The sequence below is a fragment of the Suncus etruscus genome, chromosome 5 (genome assembly GCF_024139225.1).
Source record: "Suncus etruscus isolate mSunEtr1 chromosome 5, mSunEtr1.pri.cur, whole genome shotgun sequence".
In the NCBI taxonomy this organism is placed as follows: domain Eukaryota; kingdom Metazoa; phylum Chordata; class Mammalia; order Eulipotyphla; family Soricidae; genus Suncus; species Suncus etruscus.
Genome location: NC_064852.1, coordinates 152,992,683 through 153,013,308, shown reverse-complemented (window position 1 = coordinate 153,013,308; position 20,626 = coordinate 152,992,683). Strand labels below are relative to the sequence as shown.

Sequence of the window (20,626 nt, the reverse complement as noted above, 5' to 3'; positions counted from 1 at the left end):
CCGCCCGCCCGCCCGCATCCTCGCCTACCCGGGTCCGCCTGTCTGCGGCTGGCGGGCGGGGGCGTCCTCACTGCCAGCCCACCATCCAGGCCAGCTCCCAGTCCCCCGATCCCCCCCCATCCCAAGCTTGACCCCTGCCCCAGCATGAAGCCATCTGCGGCTGCACCCCGGAGTGCCAGGGTGGGTGGGTGGGTGGGTGGGCGCGCGTGCGACTCCGCTCTGCGCCTGGAAAGGAAAGCACCGCGCGGCCCGCCTGCTTTCCAAGGGAGCCAGACCCCCAGTCCCGTTCCCTTGCACCCCGCGGCACCCCGGGAAGCCCGTGCCCGGCGGGTGGACAGGCAGGCAGGCAGGGCGAGGGTGCGCACCGGGCCCCGGCGTGCGCTCCGCGCGCGCACCCAACGCGGCCGCCTGTGCTCTGCTCGCTTGCAGGTGTAGCCCCGCTCTTGGCCGGCCCCCCAGCATGAGCGTCCCGAGCCCCGCGTGGGCCTCGGCCGGCGTGGCGGAGGACGGCGAGCTGCGCGTGAACGTGGGCGGCTGCCGGCGGCGCCTGGCCTCGCGCGCGCTGCTGCGCTTCCCGGAGACGCGCCTGGGCCGCCTGCTGCGCTGCCGCTCGCGCGAGGCGGTGCTGGAGCTGTGCGACGACTACGACGAGGCCCGGCGCGAGGTCTACTTCGACCGCAACCCCGAGCTCTTCCCCTACGTGCTGCACTTCTACCACACGGGCCGGCTGCACGTCATGGCCCAGCTGTGCGTCTTCTCCTTCAGCCAGGAGATCGAGTACTGGGGCATCAACGAGTTCTTCATCGACGCCTGCTGCAGCGACAGCTACCACGGCCGCAAAGTGGAGCCCGAGCCGGGCCGGGAGGCGTGGGACGAGCAGAGCGAGCGCGAGAGCACGGCGTCGTCGCTCGACGAGATCCTGGCCTTCTACCACGACGCGGCCAAGTTCGACGGGCAGCCGCTGGGCCGCGTGCGCCGCCGGCTGTGGCTGGCGCTGGACAACCCGGGCCACTCGGCGCTCAGCCGCGTCTTCAGCGTGCTGTCCATCCTGGTGGTGCTGGGCTCCATCGTCACCATGTGCCTGCACAGCCTGCCCGACTTCCAGGCCCGCGAAGGCGACGGCCACCCCGGCGAGGACCCGCGCTTCGAGGCCGTGGAGCACTTCGGCATCGCCTGGTTCACGCTGGAGCTGCTGGCGCGCTTCGCCGTGGCGCCCGACTTCCTGCGCTTCTTCCGCCGCGCGCTCAACCTCATCGACCTCATGTCCATCGCGCCCTTCTACGTCACGCTGCTGGTCAACCTGGTGGTGGACAGCACGCCCGCCCTGGCCAACCTGGGCCGCGTGGCGCAGGTGCTGCGTCTCATGCGCATCTTTCGCATCCTCAAGCTGGCTCGCCACTCCACCGGCCTGCGCTCGCTGGGGGCCACGCTCAAGTACAGCTACAAGGAGGTGGGCCTGCTCCTGCTCTACCTCTCCGTGGGCATCTCCATCTTCTCCGTCGTGGCCTACACCATCGAGAAGGAGGAGAACGAAGGCCTGGCCACCATCCCCGCCTGCTGGTGGTGGGCCACCGTCAGCATGACCACCGTAGGCTACGGGGACGTGGTCCCCGGGAGCACGGCGGGGAAGCTGACCGCCTCCGCCTGCATCCTGGCCGGCATCCTGGTGGTGGTGCTGCCCATCACGCTCATCTTCAACAAGTTCTCGCACTTCTACCGGCGCCAGAAGCAGCTGGAGAGCGCCATGCGCAGCTGCGACTTCGGGGACGGCTTGAAGGACGTGCCCTCGGTGAACCTGAGGGACTACTACGCTCACAAGGTCAAGTCGCTCATGGCGAGCCTGACGAACATGAGCCGGAGCTCGCCCAGCGAGCTGAGTCTAGATGATTCTCTCCACTAGGCTTCGGGATGCGCCTTCCTGCTCTGTCCCACGCCGGCCGCCGGCGTCTGGCCATCACCAAGCCAGCGGCCTGGTGCGTTTGGGTGCATGTCCGGCAACCCACCTGCTGGCCGATGGCCTCGAGAGTTAGGTCTGGCCCCAAAGCCGGGCGCTGCCCGCCTGGGATCGGCACCTCAGCTGGTATTTGCAGCGCTGAGGATCCCTTTTTTTGGGGGGGTTGGGTGTGCCTGAGCCCACAGTGAAATGATGCCCGCGCGTGTCCCCTGCTCCCCTTTGCAGCGGGACAGGGAATGCCTGGAATGCTGATCCCCCCCCCCCCACATCTGTTGTGTGTTCTGCTCTCGTGCCCGTGGCCCTGTCCTGTCTGTGAATTGTTCGTGCCCCTAAATTTTGTTAAAACAAACAAAAAAAAAGTCTGCCCCTCTAGTTTGCCCAGAGAGAGAAGACACCCCCACCAAGTCTGTAAGAACAAGACAAGGTTTACGCTGGGAGTTGCGCAGACGGTCTCCCTTCACAGTTCTCATTTCCTTTTGATACCAAAGCAGAATCCAGGCGCAGGGCCCGTGTGCGCGTCTTTTGGGATGGACAATCCAATGCCGTGGCTGATGTTCTTCCTGTAAATGTCATTTCTGCAGGGATTTTGCTACTTGGCCCGAAGGGTAGCAACAGTGGATTGATTTTTTTTTTTTACTTCCCCTGACAACAAAGCCTTCAAGTCAGAGGATGCCTGAAGGATGTGTCCATGTAGCACCAATGTTCTGTTCCAAGTCTGGACCTGGTTCCCCCTCTGGTAATTGTAAGGACATTTATTTATGGCCAAGATTCTTGGTCTAGGCCACTGACACAAACGTTGCTGTCTTGATATTAGCATGTTCTCGAAAGCTTTGTTTTCCATATTTGGAAATAAGGTCATATTGTCTCTATTGTGGAGGTCTGTTGTAATGCTTGTCTACCTGGGCCAGAACAAACCAGGCCCTGGGCCTGGGGAATGGCCTGGCCATGTCTGTGACCTGATGATTGGGGCCTTTGGCTTCTAGGCTGAATCCACTCTGCTTTCAGGATTCATTGTGGGCTATGGGGTGCTATGATCATGAATGGGAGTGTGGAAGGGTGCTCTAAAATGCAGATACCTCTCCGTGGGCATCTCCATCTTCTCTGTGGTGGCAGATACCTGTTGAGGGGGAGGATTGGAGCAAGGCTGCTTTTCTGGGCCCTGCCTTGTGGAAGGAGCCTGAGGAAAGAGTTACAGAGCAGAATCTTCCTCCACTCCTGACTTCACCAACATTATATCCAGTTCTTGAAGAACTCAGAGTGATTGAAAAGCTCTTTTGACCCCTATATGCTAATGAGACCTGAGAGCTCTTCTCCCAATCCTGCTTTTGTAGGCTGCCCTGCTCACTGACACCAATGTGGAGACAGATATCCGGAGTCCTGCATGCAAGGTCATCCCAGGGGGCTTCCAGGAATGCTATGTGTCTGCAAAGGTTTTGGGAATGCAGCGGCACTGTGTCAGGGTGAGAGAAGGCAGAGGACAAGGGGATTTTTTTTTCCAGAATTGCACAGGCTCTGATCTACGTGCCTAGCATTATAAGAGGGTTCGTCCATGCCCAGCCACGGGTCCATGTGAGAGAGGCTTAGGAGGTGATGATGAAAGAAACAGAGTAATGCTTCTGGAAAGTGGGAACGAGGCAGGTCTCTGACCCTCTGGGCAGCATTTTTCTGATGATCACAGTGGCTCTGTGGCTTGAGGAGACCCGCTGCTCTGTTCTGTTTGGGCAAAGACGCCCCTTTATCCAGTTCCTTTTCTCAGGGGTAGGGGATGAAGGGGAAGTGTGCTTTAGAGGCTGCCTTTTCCAATAGTTGCCCTTAGACTTACTGGCATGGCTCCTTTCTCCCTGTCCACTGTAGTCGCTCTGGCAGGTGTATGTCTCCATGGTATCAGCTTTTCCAGGCACGATTTCCAGTAGCACAAGCACTGGAACCAGTGCCCACAAAAGTTGGAGACTGAGGGGTAACAGGAGTGCAAGATCCCTCCTCACCTGCTAAGGACTATGGCTCAGTTGGGCTGACTCAGGGAGTAGGTCACATCCCAGGAGGTCACAATGTAGAGCAGCCCTGAGGCTTCCACATACGGTGAGTTGGTCATTTCCTTCTCCTGCTGGTCCTGAGAATCTCAATGCATGGTGACCCTTTGGCCACCAGACTGACCTCTAATCCTCTTGGGGGACGCAGAAGACCCAGATCATTATCTGAAGTTACTATCTTGGAAGCAGCCTCACTGCCACAGAGTGATGGAGCTATCACTGTAGATGTCCAGGGGCTTCTCCCACGGCCGCAGGCACCCAGCCTTCTGCATGAATTCCCACTGGTTGTCTGTGTGTGTGTTTGTGTGTGTGTGTGTGTGTGTGTGTATGTGTGTGTATCTGTGGGTGTGTGCCAATAGAGGGGCATATTGTATTGCCAGCCTGATCTGTAGCTCCGACAGTCATAATTGGTATTTAATATTTGGCTTTGTTGCCTCCACTTATCTTTGTGTTCCAATAATTGCACTACCTGCTAATTCCTGCCTGGTTTAGAGAAAACATGATTTGTACTGCACGTCGGGAGAGCGGTGATGTGTGCGGGCCGTGTGTTACTGACTCGAAGGCATCACTGGGATTTCGCATATGTCTGAACAGCATGACTTGTTACAGAGCTGTAATTTTGACTATTGAGCGCGCTGTATTTGTGGTGTCGGCTCTACCTCTCATTAACACGCTCCTCTGTGAAGGTGGGAGCAGGGCTCAAGAAGGGCTTGGAGCAAAAAGTGGCGGGTCACAGAGAAAACCCCACTGCATCCGAAAGGTTTTTGGGGAAGTCCGTTAGTGGTCAGCATGGGAGTGAGGGAAGAGAGACTTCTGGTTGGCTGGAGCTGGGGGTGTTTTGGGCCTATGGGAACAGACTCTACTCAGTAGCTTTGCAGTAGGAAAAAGTGGCTGGTATCAGAGACCTGGGAACCAGCACCCAATAGGATTACAAACCCTCCACTCTTGCCTGCAGTAGCTTGGGTATGGTAGGGGTTTCCAGTGTATTTGCTATGAGCTGTGGTACCTCTGCAGGGACTATGCTGCCCCTACATGCTGCCCTCATTTCCACGGCTTTCCCAGCTCCACATAGAGATAAGGGTGACTGCTGGGCAAAGGAGGTTCAGCTCCTTTCCAGTCCCACCTCCTAGCCCTCGATTTAGGCACCTGCTATCAGGGATTTTGGAGAGGGGGATCCCTATGATCCCCAGAAGCAGAATAGAGGTGCTTTCTACAACCCACCTGTAATGGCGTTGCCTGTGCTTGGCCACCACCCACTTCACCAGGACAGATGGATGAGTGTTGTCCCAAAAAAGAGCGCCCTTGAAACATCAGTACGTATCTCCTATGGCCTGTGACACTGAGCCTTGGCAGAGGGAGTCTGAGGTCATGGTGAAGGCAGGCAGGAGAGACAAGGGAAGGATGGGCAGGGATTCAGTGGATGGTGGTGAGTGGGTGGACACCGATGGGTGGGCAATGGTGACTGCCCATTCAGTGGATGGCGACTGGGTAGACAGTGATGACCGGTGTACCATGGTGACTGGTTGGACATGGCTACTGGGTGAATGGTGACTGGGTGGATAGTGACTGAGTGGATGATGGTGATAGGGTTGATAGTGAATGAGTGAATAGTGGTGAATGGGTGGGCAATGGTGACTGTGTGGTTAGTGACTGGGTGGACGGTGGTGACTGGGTGGATGGTGGTGATTGGACGGTAGTGACTGGGTAGACAATGGTGACTGGGTAGATGGTGGTTACTGGGTGAATGTTGATTATGTGGGCAATGGTGACTGTATGGGTAGTTACTGGGTAGATGGTGGTGTCTAACTGGACAAACATGACTGGGCGATGGTGACTGGGTGGACAATGACTGGCTGGATGATGGTGACTGGGTGGATAGTGGTGACTGGATGGTGACTGGGTAGATGATGGTGACTGGGTAGACAATAGTGACTGAGTGGACAATGGTAACTGGGTAGATGGTGACTGGGTAGATGGTAGTGACTAGGTGGACAGCAGAGCCTTGACAGGAAGTGTCAGGAATCTCAGGCACAGGAAATCCGTGATCTTTCTGCAGAAAGGGGATCTGGGACCATGCAGAAACAGTACAGGAAGATTCAGAGAAAAGATGGGGGGTGGGACAGAGTGCTGCAAGGAACAGCTCTTGGGGGCAGCCATGGAAGGAATAGGGCTCCAAGGGCCCCGACAGATCAGCTCTCTTTCCCTGGGCAAGCTGGAGAACAAGGGATCTGTGGGGTGTGTGACCTGTCTCATCTTTGGGCTAGAGGGCTGTTCTTAGGTGTCAACATTTCTTGGTCTTGCCCCTGCTTCCAGGTCCTTCAGATACCCTAGAACCACTTTGGCTCCCCCATGTCTGTAGAAGGCAGGTTCTGGGGGCCTCTGCCCTTTCTCACCCCGCCATCTCCATCACATCTTTCCTTCGCCTTGTGTCCCTGTAACCCTCGCCAGAGTTCCCAGTAGGTTACAGGTGACCCACAAGTACTGTGCAGCTCATGGCCCTCACCCCATATCTGCCCTGCTGCCTCCTCATGAGCATTCAGGGGACCACCACAGTCTGAATAAAGGGAACATTACTTGTTCTCCCTCATACTGCCAACACCTTAGCTGGGAGAGAAGCCAGCACCTTGGGTCTAAGCTGTCCAAGCTGCCCACAAGTGGGCCTTGACACCCTCTGGGTGCCGTGACAAGGCTTATTTCTAGGCAGACTCACATGGCTGAATCCCAGGGACATGCGCCTTGAGGAAGTGTCAGATGTGGGTAGTTCTCGGGAGCCCTCTCTGTCCTTGTTGGCCCCATGTACCCCAGGATTCCTAGTGCTATCCCGCTCCAGGTTCCCAACCCATTTTCCTCCTGGATCATTTCTGCTATGTATCTTCGACCAGCTCTAGTTCTCCAATTCAGGCTCACTCACACCTTCCTGTCCTAAGACCTCTGGGCTCATGCCACTCCTCACATGGGGTAGAGGTGTGGGGGTAACTGAGCCCAAGGATGTGATGCAGAAAAGGATCCCTGGAGAACAAAGTGACAGCAGAGTGGGGGGGCCAACCACAGTTCGATCCTCAGCATCACATGGGGTCCCCTGTGCCCCATCAGGAGTGATTTCTTGAGTGCAGAGTCAGGAGTAAGCTCTGACTACTGCTGTGTGACCCAAACCCAAACCCAAACCCAAAACCAAAACCAAAACCAACCAACCAAACAAATGAGCTCTGTATAAAGGAGCAGATCCAGCAGACTTACTGGTCTCCCAAGAGCTGAAAGACACAGCTAGGTTGTTGGGAGCAACACACAACTGGGAGCAAGACTGGGGGACGAAGGGGAAGAGAAGTGGGGTTCTTGGGAGTTTTTTTCCACTTGAAACCTTCTCCGGTTGCCTCACTCTCCAGACACTGAAGCCTGCGGAGCTATTTTCGGGCCTTCTATGAAAAGAACTGAGGTGCTATCAGCCTCGGCATCTCTGCCGCTTCCTCCGTGTGGGGCTGGTGTGACTCACGCCTGAGCCATCAGCTTCGCAGGATTTTCTGCCGGTGCTGGGACTCCCCGGGCAGCCCACGTGACAGTCACACCCCAGCATGCTCGAGCCACTTGGGCCCAAGGACAGCCTCTCAGTGTGTACACGCACATGTGTGTGAGGGTACATGTGTATGTGTGTCTGAATAAGCACATGTGTTTGAGGTGTCTGTATGTACATGGTGAGTATATACATGCAACCTGTTTACATTGCATGCTGTATGCATGTTGAGTATGTACGCAATATGAGTTTATGTGAATACGAGTATGTACAAGAGCACATGTAAGTGTGAATACTGCAGGAGTGTATCTGCACGCATGTGCATGTATGTTAATGTATGGAGGAGTAGACGGGGAGCCACAGGCCACAGTATTCCAGGCCCTTCCACTCTGAGCTGTTCAGTGCACCCAACTCTGTGACCCCAGCTGGAAAGATCCAGGACTGCTTATAGAATGAGGCCTGATGGAAGCAGATGGAATTCTAGGGAGTCACTGTCCTCCCTCCACTGCTGTCCTCTGTCTCATCCCACCAGTGACGCGACATTTGTCTGGTCATCTCCCCACTGTGCACAGAACGTTCTTGTGTCCAAAAAGTAAGAAGCAAGTTCAAGCAGTTCAAGTCTTGCCCTAGCACCCTGACCTGCTGGGGTCCATGCTTTACACACCCACTCCTCTCCTACCATGGTAAATGGGCCTGGGGGTCAGGGAGAGGTGTCACAAGAGCAGAGGCTGAAGCTGTGAGCACAGAACCCACCAGGGTCAGCAGTTTGGAGCCCACACGCTGTCACACCTGGATTTTCTGCTGCAGGGAGCAAGGCCGAGGGTGTGACATATGTGTGTGTGTGTGTGTGTGTGGGGTGATCTGTGTCATTCAGGGCAGTTCTGAGCTTTTGTGTGTCCATGAATAGGCATTATTCATATCCTGTGGGAGAAATGGAGACTAGCAGCACTCAGGACCCACCATGTTCCTTCCCTCAAGGTCTATATCCCATTTCAATCACACCCCCACTGTCTCATGTACCTTACACTCTGCTCCCTCAGCTGACAGCCATCTTCCATGCACATCAACCCACTCTTCAGGAACTCTGTGCTGCAGGGACATTTCTCTCTGGGGTTAAGCATGGGATCTGGGAGTCACTCTAACAATGATGACACCCTAGAGTTCAGCTGGGCTCGGAAAGATGCCCATCTCCATTGCTGTCCTTACCTCATAGACTTTCTTCCTTCTAGCATTTCCTTGTGTGGTTATGGTGTCAGAGGTGACAGAGGTGACAGGAGGCCCCTGCCCCTGGATGTGAGGGAGTGATGGCACCCTCATTGGGGAGCAGAGAGCATTGTCCAGGGCTGCCTGAGAAGGAGAGTCTGTCCCAGACAATGGTTACCAGTCATTCATACTGGGGGTGTGTAAACCCAAAAACAGGTCTTCCTGAAGCTCAGAGCCCCTGGGTTCCACTGTATCCAAACCTGTGCTGTGCTCTTGACTCAGGGCTGTCTGTTCCCATGGTGACTGCATGGTTTGGGGGCAGTTCAGACTGGGGTCCTCAGTGCTGATGTGACATATTTTTTGCATGTTTATGTAGCCGCCCCCCCCACTGTCTCTGCTCCCCAGAGAACAATATGAGCAATGAGTCATCCCTCCTTAATTAGAACTGCACTACACCCCAGTTCTCTGGGTGCCCAGAGCCCCGACCTTATTCTCTTGGTCCCGTCCCACTGCTCAGAACTGATGAGCCAAGGTCAGAACCATATCCCCAGTCGCCTGAAAATGTGGAGCATACTGTATGACCATGGGCTGCATGGATGTTTCCAGAACATCTAGCTTAAATTCCCAACTTTCCCTTGCCTTTGCCCCACTCCCAACCTATCCATTCTCACACAACAGGTCTGAAGAAAACAGAGAAAGGAAAAGGAAGAATTTCAGATTCTGGCCTGAATTTATCCTTAGTCTGAGAGAATTTCTTTTCTTTTTTATTTTTTTCCTTTAATTTTGGCCCACGCCTAGCAGTGCTCAGGCATTATTCCTGGCTCTGCACTTAGAAATTACTCCTGCAGGCTTGGGGGATCATAGGAATGCTGGGAAATGAGCCCGGGTCGGCTGCATGCAAGGCAAATGCCCTACCTGCTTTGCTAGGGCTCTAGCTTCTAAGAGAATTTCCTATGCTAAACTCATTCATGGTTCAGCTCTTTCCAGCAACACAGGAAAATGGTTGCAGTGCTGACCAAGATGTTCGAACATTGCTCACACTTACAGCAATGTGAGAACCCAGAGAGTACAAGTGTGAGCAAGACCAAATACTCCTCTTCCTGTATTTACTTCGAGGTGTGTTTTGCTAAATTTTCTCAGCACTTTGGTAGCTCTCAGTACTGTGGGTGATTCCTCGTGATGCAGATTGCCCTGAGAGAAAACCTAAAAACACATGTGCTCCCTTTCCTAGAGATTTCTGGGCCTCTGATGATAGAACCGAGGTTCCAAAAAGGAAGTCTCACAGCCAAAACAAAAGGAAAAGAGACAGTCTCTCCTTCTTTGTATTTTGGTGAAGGAATGGGAGCCTTGGTCAATTCTGCATCAACCCCAGGATCAGGAGCTCAGAGACTAAGCTGAGTACCCCAATGACAGGCTGCTTGAGATTCCCTTTCCACACAGGGCTCCACCCACCAACTCAGGCCCCAAATGCCAGCGATTACAGAACGTGCTTGTCACTTGAATTTATCATCATCAATTTGTCCCAAGGCAAATGGCATGCTTCCTTGGGTTCCAAGGCATAGATGCTGAGTCACTGACATTCTATCTGGGGGGCTAAGAAGACACACACCGATCGAATTCTATGAATGTCAGACTGAGATTTATGGAAGTGGTTCATTCGACTCATTTCCTCACCCCTATCTTTGTTCATTCATTCATTTATCCTCCCAATCCTGCCTGGTTACTGCTTATTAGCCTTATAGTGCTAATTCTAAACAATGCTGGGGGCCAGTCAGAGGGAAATGCCCCCTTGGAAAAAAGCCCCTACAGAATAGGCATCTGAGGCCCCTAAGCTGCAGCCCAGAGTCCAAATTAAAATCCCACTTACTGTCTGTGGCTCACAGTTCAGTCAGCTTTGGGGCTGAGAGCATTGCAGGCAAACATAGCAAGCAAACTTGGGGAGGCTACCTGTCTGAGAGTACGGAGGACACCCCTGAGTCCAGTATCCAGGCTGGGCACCTAGAATCCAAAGGGCTGGAGGAGCAGGTGGGGAGCAGGGTGTGTATGGGGGTCTGCTGTCAGGATTCCAATTATAGTATTCTGAGCTAAACCATGGTGTCCCTACAGAGGCCTCAGCAGGAAGGCATCTCTGAGTCTTGAGGACCATTTTCTCATCAAATGCCCAGTTTCCCCTGAGCAACCAAGACAAATGGGCAAAAGCATCATCGTGAACATGCGGAATCTCTAATGAGGTGTTGCCACATTTACAGCTCAATAAACTGAATTTAAAGTTTCTAGTTTTGTATATTGAACACCAAGGATGGAACCCAGGACCTCAGCCATACAAAGCAAGCGCTTTCCCACTGTACTCATTAGTGGCCTGATGATCTTCACTCATCAGAGTTGTGCAAATATCAACACAGTGCAATTTTGAACGATTTTTAATTGCTTTTTTTGGAGGGGGTTACACTCAGTGATGCTCAGAGATTACTCTTGGATCTGTAGTTAGAAAGTACTTCTGGTGGTACTATACTTGTGTGACTATATAGGATGCAGGTATTAAACCCAGGTTGCTGCGTGCAAGGCAAGCATCCTACCTGCTCAGGGCTCCCTGTTTAGGAATATTCATGTCACCACCCCCTTGCCCTCTTCCAAAGAAACCCTGTGTAGGTATTATTCTGTTCTTTTCCAGTGCTGAATAAACGTTCCTTGGTATGTATCTATTACATTTATCTAGCGATCTGTTGAAGTTGCTCTGCAGTCTAATGAATGGATTTATGCAACGTCAAATGTGAAATGCACGCACTGTGTTCTAATTACTAGCAGCTGCATGACAACGAGGAATGAGTGAAATTAATCTGAATGATTTCAGCCCAATCTATCCCAAGCAGTAGCGTTTCCACAGATAAGAGCTCTATTTTGTACGAAGTCTTCGATAAACAAGGGGCACTTTATAGCACAGCTCATCTCAGTCTAAATGAACACACGTCACATTCCAAGGGCCCCCAAATCTCACAGCAGGCAACTGCATAGTTCCTGGTTTGCTTTTTTCACTCCACTAGGCCACTAGGAAGTTTTGGGCCAAAATCAAGTCCAGCGATTTCACTATGAACATGAACCAGAGCTGTGGCAGGTTGTTCAGCTTCTGGGTTCTCTTCATTTTATCTCTTACATTCTCATTCAGCCATGTTGTTATATCTAATGTTTATCCTCCCTGCTAAGTTGCCTCCCCATGCTTTCCCCATTTTTCCCAAAGGTGGAAAATCCCCATGTATTTGAGAAGAAACTTGGCAACAACAACAACAACAACAAAGAACAGAAATAAAAATCAAGTCATTCCAAGCAATTGAGAATTCCAAGGAAATTCCAGAACCATTTGCCTCTATCTATATTTCTTTGGCCCTATTTTCCTTATGCCAAATTTCAGCCAAATATCAATAACAAATATTTTGTTTGGGTGGGAGTGGGAGGCAGAGCACCAACTAACTGAGTTCATTTTATTGACTATTTTGAATGTCCATCACTAAAATTTCTCTGGTCAAAATATGTATTGGTATGATTGGGAATAGGAGATAGCAAGAGAGGAAAGGAAGTTCTCCCTGCTAGGGACCTTTCCTTATCCTCTCACGTATGCCCAGTCACACAGTAGAACAACAAAGGTCTTTACACATTCACACAGGGTTGTTGCTGAAGACCAAGAAAAGTTGAGGGGGTGGAACCTGTAGGGTACAGTTTGAGAGGGGTCTGGGACAGGTTCCAAAGCAGCAGACCTCAGCACAGGGACATAAGTAACAGGGTCCAGACCAGGACCAAGAATGGCTTAGGAGCAAGACCAGGACATCAGAATCTGGGCTTACTGAGCACTTAAGGGGACCATAGATGTGAAGAGCAGGTGGTGCAAAGAGATGCCAGATGTTGGAGGATCATCAACTCTTTGAGTTAAACTGAGTGATACACTTGTACTTCCAAAGCCTCTGAGTTTTGTATGGAAAAATTTCATACACTATTCAAGGTGTATAAAAGAGCCCAGGAATAAATCCACTTTTGCACTCACACTTTTAACAGGGAATTGTCAAGTAATACTAGCGAGTTTAGTGTACACGACTCAGGGATTCAATGCCAGGAAGGAGGCCAGATATTGCTACTTGGAATTTATTTTTCTGGCAAACACGCAGGTAGAGTTTGGTAAAACAAAAACTAACCAGATGCTCTGAGCTCTTAGTCCACAGGGCTCTAATTATTCATCTCTAGCCCATGTTCACCGCTGTGTTTGTGGCGGGAGAAGGGCCCAGACAGCTAAGCCAGCAGGGGACTCTGGGGTCTGTTTCTGACATGCTTCATGCTCCCAAGCTCTATGGCTGCCCATCCCAGGTCTCCTGAATTCCTATTGTTACAGGGCTTCGCCAGCCTTCCCTTTGTGCTGGCATTACTTATCTTCATCACATCACATCATATCTGAATCCACGGATCCCTTACGCATGCCCAGATACATCGAGGCGCATCTAGTATTGCCCGAGCACTTAATAGCAGCTGGAGGCACGTGGAGCACATGGAAGACAAACCTGCTCACTGCAGGCCGCAGGGATGGAGGCTTCCCCAGTCACGGCTCAGCTTCTTAATTTGCATGCTGCTGGTCCAATTGCTATTCAGGGCACTGATATGTAAGCACCGTGGTTAAAAAAAACTCTGTTCATTGTTAGGTTCCAGTCATACAACGTACATCATCCTTCACCAGTGCACTCTTCCTGCCACCAATGCCTTCCCACCCACCCCCAACCACTCCCGCTTGCTCTAGGGTAGGCAATTCCTCTCTCTCTCTCTCTCTCTCTCTCTCTCTCTCTCTCTCTCTCTCTCTCTCTCTCTCTCTCTCTCTCTCTCTCTCCCCTTGCCCCCTCTCCTTTCTCCACACCCCCTCTCCCTCACTCTCTCATGAAATGAAATTCTCCCTGATAGGGACCTCTTCCTTATCCTCTCATGTACGCCCATCATAACATTCCAAATGGCCAATGACATGAACTCCTTCTGTTCTGCCTCCTCCTTATCTCTTGTTTTTCTTATATCCCACAAATGCGTGGGATTTTTCTATGTCCACCCCTTTCCCTTTGGCTCATTTCACTCAGCATAATAGTCTCCATATCCAGCCATCTATAAGCAAATTTCATGACTTAATTTTTCCTAACAGCTGCATAGTATTGTACATTGTGTAGATGTACCAGTTTTTATAGCCACTCATCTGTTGTTGTCTGGCACCTTGATTATTTCCAAGTTCTTTTTTTTTTATCTTTTGGACCACATCCGGTGATGCTCAGGGGTTACTCCTGGCTAGGTGCTCAGAAATCACTCCTGGCTCGGGGGACTATATGGGACGCCTAGGGATCAAACCAAGGTCCATCCTAGGCTAGTGCAGGCAGAGCAGATGTCTTACACCTTGAACTACTGCTCTGGCCCCAAGATTCTTTTATTAATTATTATTATTATTATTAAATAATCTATTTAAACACCATGATTACAAACATAATTGCAGTTGGGTTTCAGTCATAATAAGAACACACCCTTCACTTGTACTTCCTCCAGATTCTGGCTATTGTTAATAGTGCTGCACTGGACATAGGAGAGCAGAGGGCATTTTTTTATTGTATTTTTGAGTTCCTGGGGTATATTCCTAGGATTGGTATTGCTGGATCATCTAGAAGCTCAATTTCCAGTTTCTTGAAGAATGTCCATATTGTTTTCCCAAAAGTCTGACCAGTCTGCATTCCCACTAGGCACTGAATGAGACTTCCTTTCTTCCTACAAGCACTGGTTGTTCGTGTGTGTGTGTGTGTATGTGTGTGTGTGTGTGTGTGTGTGTGTGTGTGTGTGTGTGTGTGTGTGTGTGAGATGTGTGCTAGTCTCTGTGATGTGAGATGATGTTTTTGATTGTTCTGATTTGCATCTCCCTGATGATTGGTGATGAGGAGAATTTTATTTCATGTGCCCTTTAGCCATCTGTATTTTTTGTTTGAGGAAATGCCTGTTCATTTCTTCCTCTATTTTTTTTATGGAGTTAGCAGGGTTTTTTTAATTGTAAAGTTCAATCAGTGCATTGTATATCTTAGATATTAACCCCTTATCTGATGGACATTGGGTGAAAAGTTTTTCTCATTTTGTAACTAGGAATGAGAGATAATAATAATAATATATAATAATAATAATAATAATAGTGAGAAATAACTAGGATAGCCTTTGTATTCTAGTTACATTTCCTTTGAGGTGCAGAAGCTTCTGAGTTTAATATAGTTCCATTTGTTTATCTTTGCTTCCACTTGCATGGCCAGTGGTATTTCATTATGGAAGATGGCTTTGGCTTTGGCTTCAATGTCATGAAGTGTTCTATCTACGTTTTTCTTTATGTATCTTATGGTTTCAGGTCTGATATCAAGGTCTTTAATCCACTTTGATTTGACTATTGTGCATGGTGTTAAGGAGAGATCTGAGTTCATTTTTTTTTTTGCATGTAGTTGACCAGTTTTCCCAGCACCACTTGTTGAAGAGACTTTCTTTGTTCCATTTTGTGTTTTTTGCTCCTTTATAAAAAAGTTATTGTTCATAAACCTGTAGGTACACCTCTGGATATTCAAGTTTATTCCATTGATATAAGGGTTTATTTTTATTCCAGTACCATTTTATTTTGTTTTAATGATTACTGCTTTATAGTACACCTTTCCTTATGCCTGCTTACTTTTGGCTCATTTTTTGTTCTTTTTCCAATTTCCTAAGCTGTACTATTGTTTATGTAGGCCTTTTCTTCTTTTATGATGAATGCTTGTAAAGCTATAAATTTCCCTCTTAAAACCACTTTTGCTGTGTCCCACAGATTCTGATAATTTGTCTTCATTCTCATTTGTTTCTAGAAATCTTTTGATTTTTCTCTTTCATTTCATCTCTGATCCACTGGCTGTTCAGCAGTGAACTATTTAATTTTTAGGTTTAAACGTCATTTCTCCATGTCTGCTTGTAGTTTACCTCTATTTTCAGTGCTTTATGGTCTAAGAAGGTAGCAGAAACAATTTCTATCCTCTTGATTTTATGGAGATATGTTTTATGGGCTAGCATGAGGTTTATCTTAGAGAATGTCCCATGTGCATTGGAGAAGAATATTTATCCAGTTTTCTGGGGAGGAAGAGCTCTCTATATATCTACTGATCCATTCTCTTCTAGTTCTTCTTTCAGAGCCAGTATATCTTCATTAAGTTTTAGCCTGGTTGACCTATCAAGAGATGACAAGGTGATGTTGAAGTCTCCCACTATTGTGTTTCTACTGATGTTCTTCAATTTTATCAGTATTTTTAAAGTATTTGCTGGCCCTTAATTGGGTGCATATATGTTTATAAGTGTTATTTCTTCTTGGTGCACATATCTCTTGACTAGTAAGAAATGCCCATGTCTATATCTGATAACCTTTTTAAGCCTAAAGTCAGTGTTGTCTAATATTAGTGTGGCCACACCCAGTCTTTTTTTAAGGGAGTTGTTTGCTTGAACGATTGTTCACCAATCTTTGATTTTTAGTCTAGGTTTGCTCTGATGTGTTTCTTGCAGGCAGCAAAATATTGGATTCAATTTTTTTGATCTATTTTCTAAGCTGTGTCTCTTAATTGGTTACTTAGTCCATTGATGTTGAGATGAATGCAATGGGATTAGCCATCTTTTTGTAGGAGTTTGGTGTGTTTGTTGGGTTTGCCTTGCCTTTTTGTTTTGTTTTTGGGTCACCCCTGGTGGCACTCAGGGGTTACGCCTGGCTCTGGCTCAGAAATCGCTCCTGGTAGGCTCGGGGGACCATATGGGATGCCGGGATTCAAAACACCATCCGTCCTGGGTTGGCTGTGTGCAACTCCCTACCACTGTACTATCTCTCTAGCACCCTGCCTTGCCTTAAAGTAGAACATTCAGTTCTTTTAAGGTTGGTTTGAAGTCTGTAAAGTTTTTAAGTTGTTGTTTATCGGTGAAGCTTTTCTTCAAACTTGAATATAAGTCTGACTGGCTGAAGTATTTTTTGGCAAAGTATTTATTTCAGAGTTCTGTCACTATATCCCATCACTGTCTTTACACCTTGAGGGTTGGTCATGATCTGTAATAAATTTTAAGGATGCTTCTTTGTATGCAATTTCCTTATTTGATCTTGCTCCCTTCATTTTTCTTTCCCTATCTTTAGTATTCATCAGCGTGATTATGATGTGCCTTGGGGTGCTTTTCTTTGGATCTATTTTAGCTGGTATTCTTTGGGCATCCAGGATGTAGTTGCATGTTGCTCTGGGACCTTCTCTGCCATGATGTCCTTGACTGTTATTTTTCATGGGGATTTTCTTCCTGGGCCTCTGGGACTCCAGTGATTCTTATGTTGTTTCTATTTAATTTATCCCAGACTTCTATTTTCATCTGTTCATATTCTTTGAGGATTTTCCCCCATCATCTGCTCATTTATTTTAAGGCTTTTTTTCCAACCTTCTGTTGTATGAAGTTGTTATGCAGTTCATCTTCCAGCTCACTGATTCTGTCCTCAGCAGCTGTTACTATGCTGGTGAGGCCTTCCAGTGAGTTTTTCATTTTGCCTACCAAGTTCTTCAGCCCTGTTATTTTAGTTTGAATTTTTCTCATTTCTGCTTTTATATCTTCTTGAGTCTTGGTTATGGTTCATTTAGTTTGTTTCATGTTTTCTTTGAGTTCTTCAAACATCCTCCTTATTTCTTCTCTAAAGCCCTTATTTGAGAGGCTATATAGGTGGTTGGTATTTTTTGAGTCATCAGAACTACCATCTTCATTCTCTAAGCATGGTGGTGATCTGCATTGTTTTCCCATTGTCACACTTGTAGTGTGGTATTTTCTATGTACCATGCTGGGTTCATTGACTAGGAGAAGTATGCAGCTATAGAACAAAGCTGAGCAACCAAACTCCTCTGGTTCTGTTCCTCTGGGCCATTATCACCTGGTCATTGTAGGGCCCAGAACAAAGGTGAAAAGCTGAAGTTTTTCTCTAATTCTCTCCCTCTGGTAGGGGCCATGCTCACCTGGCTGGCCCTCTGATTTGTAGTCTTTTTTTTTTTTTTTTTTTGGTTTTTGGGCCACACCCGGTGACGCTCAGGGGTTACTCCTGGCTATGCACTCAGAAGTTGCTCCTGGCTCCGGGGGACCATATGGGACACCGGGGGATCGAACCGCGGTCCGTCCAAGGCTAGCGCAGGCAAGGCAGGCACCTTACCTCTAGCGCCACCGCCCGGCCCCTGATTTGTAGTCTTAAATTGCATAACATACCATCTGTTAGAATGCCCTGAGGGACTAATCTAATTTGCAAGGTTGGCTTGAGTACAAATGTTGGGGCCTTTACTTGCTGCAAAGGGGTCTGCCTCCCGCATCCAGACAACTGGGGGCCTTGTTCTAGGGCTTTCTGAATTTATGCCTGGAAGGCTGCAATCCTGGTAAGACACTAAATTGACATTTTCTAGCTTATAGCTGGAGTCAGGCAGGCAGTGGGTGCTCAGAAAAATTGTTATTGATGAGCTAAGTGAGTTCCAGAGCCCCAAAGCAAACACTGAGAGCAACAGTTTGGTTGATACGAAGGAAATGTCATTCTATCTGGTAGCTATGGCCTTTCATGGACAAAGGTGAGAATTGGGGGGGGGGGAAGTTTAATTATTTTTCCCACGCCCAGATTGCAAGCTAGCAGCAGTGCTGACAATATGCTTACTTTGAGGAGATGCCTGCTATTTCAGAGATAACTTTCATCATGGCCTCAAAGAAATGAATTTGCTTGCAAATAACAGGGCAACATTCTGCATCAGCTTTGGCCTCCTTTCTGCTAAAGTAGAAAAGGTTACATAGGTTCATATTGTATATATTTATATTCATCACATATGTGAGCTATGGTTGCTTGGGGATAAGTGGCAGGAAAATGGACAAGACATCCGGATTCACTGAACAGAAAAACTGGCAGCTTGTTGGATCTGAGTGCAAAGAGAATCATTTTGCATTAAGAATTTAAAAAGTATTATTTGTACCATGGTTGATATCACATCCAAATTCTGAGTCATTCCCCCCTCAAACCACCATTTCCTGGTAAAAACTATTGATTTACCATCCACTCTGGGAGATGGCTTGTTGAACTGTTTTTTTTTGGGGGGGGGGCATGTTCATTAGCTCATGAATATCATGTATAATTTTTAAAAACCACATTCTAAGTATTCAGCCTGACTTATGGTTATCAGCAGGGAGGTGTTTCTAAATACTTGTCTGTATCCTTCCCCAAAGGTCAACAGAGAATGAATGTGTGGCTTCATTAATAATGAAACAGCTCTACATTGCAGATTCCTTCTGCATCTTATGTTTTCTTTTTCTTTTTAACCATCAAGGATTTTGATTCCCAGTGCTATTATGTATTTTGCCTTCTCATTTGAATAGTTTTGCTAAGGAAAAAAAAAAAAGAGCTGTCATGGAATAAATGTGAAAACACACAGCTGCAAAGCCCCCTGAGTTTTGCACAGGCCTGAGCTTTTCACAAGAAAATTTGCAAAAACTGAGTGAGCGCCTGCTTGCCAGGGCTTTATTTAGCTTCCACGCAACTAATTACAGTTCACCTTGGAAAAATTCTATCAACATTCAGAAAGCAACTAGTTGATGGTTTTAAGCAGGCACTGGGACTACCAAATATTCAAACAAGCAAGCTTTTAGTGCTGTCTCAGAACTGAACAACTCGGGTTCAGGGGGAGAAAATGTGGGGTGCCACTATGTTGTAGTTTGGGTTGAACTGTCTTTTCTCGTGTATTGGAAACACTCTTTCTCTCTGCCCGCATCTCTCTCCTATTCTTCCCTCATCTTGTTAAGAAGGGAGGGCTTTTAGCTAGAACAGTGAAAATGGAAGCATGGACAGGCAGCTCCATTGCTCTGCAAACCCTAATGTGTCTGTGCTGCAGCTTCTGGGCTTCCCTGGTCCCACACCATTTATCTGAGGTGGAATGTGATGTATGTAGGATGCTGACATCACGCAGAGCAAAAGTCAAGGCATTCTGGGGACTTAGTTCCTTTCCAAAGCAGGAAGAGGAGAATGATCTGTCTCCATTTCTTAGAGGGACACTTCCCAACGGGGGGGGGGGCAAATAAATCCCCTGTGGGAACCCAGATTATTTTACGGGTGCCACAGATGAGAATCAAGTCAATTGAGGAGACATGGAAAGAAACAATTGACGCAACACTGTCTTGGGTGAAAAGCATCCATATTCTAGCAAGGCTGGAATCTTTTATTCACAACCTCCCGCCTCACATAAGCATGGTCAGAAACTCCTTATTTATGATGAAGTTTATTTTGAATGTATTCAGAGTGGGTGCAAGTTCAGAAACCTTTCTTTTGCCAAAAATGTTCATGGTTGGGGCTGGAGCGGCGGCGTGGAGTGGTAAGGCATTTGCCTTGCTGGTGCTAGCCTAGGACGGACCGTAGTTCGATCCCCCGGCATCCCCTAGGGTCCCCCAAGTCAGGAGCGATTTTGAGCGCATAGCCAGGAGTAACCCATCACTGGGTGTGACCCAAAAACAACAACAACAAAAAAGTTCATGGTCCCACATTTAGTGATGTGAACTATGCTGGGATGATGTAACCTCTAGTTTAAGAAGCTCAATCCTAGGACACCTTTCAACTCCCCTGGAGGGTAACACTCAAGGCAGGTTTAGCCATTCCACCCCCCCCCCAAATCCTCCTCCACAGGGTTTCTTCCAAGATCCATATAGGCAACCTCTGACCCAGTCTGTATTTGACAGGCAGACAACCCCATGAGAGGGAACTTGTTAAACTTGTTAGGTTGAATAAGAGGACTTAAACCTCCAGCCATCCTTTTAAAAGTCTTTTTTATGAGGCCAGAGAGAGATAACACAGTGGGTAGGGCATTTACCTTGCACATGGCCAACCCGGGCATTCCATATGGTTCCCTG

At 48.6% G+C, this 20,626-nt stretch overlaps 1 protein-coding gene across 1 annotated transcript; it reads left to right on the top strand.

The window, feature by feature from the left end:
* Nucleotides 1–460: 460 nt before the first annotated feature.
* On the top strand, nt 461–1,900 carry KCNS2 (potassium voltage-gated channel modifier subfamily S member 2). The gene has a single exon (XM_049772956.1). It carries the CDS (start codon nt 461–463, stop codon nt 1,898–1,900), a length of 1,440 nt encoding a protein of 479 aa, XP_049628913.1.
* Nucleotides 1,901–20,626: the final 18,726 nt, after the last annotated feature.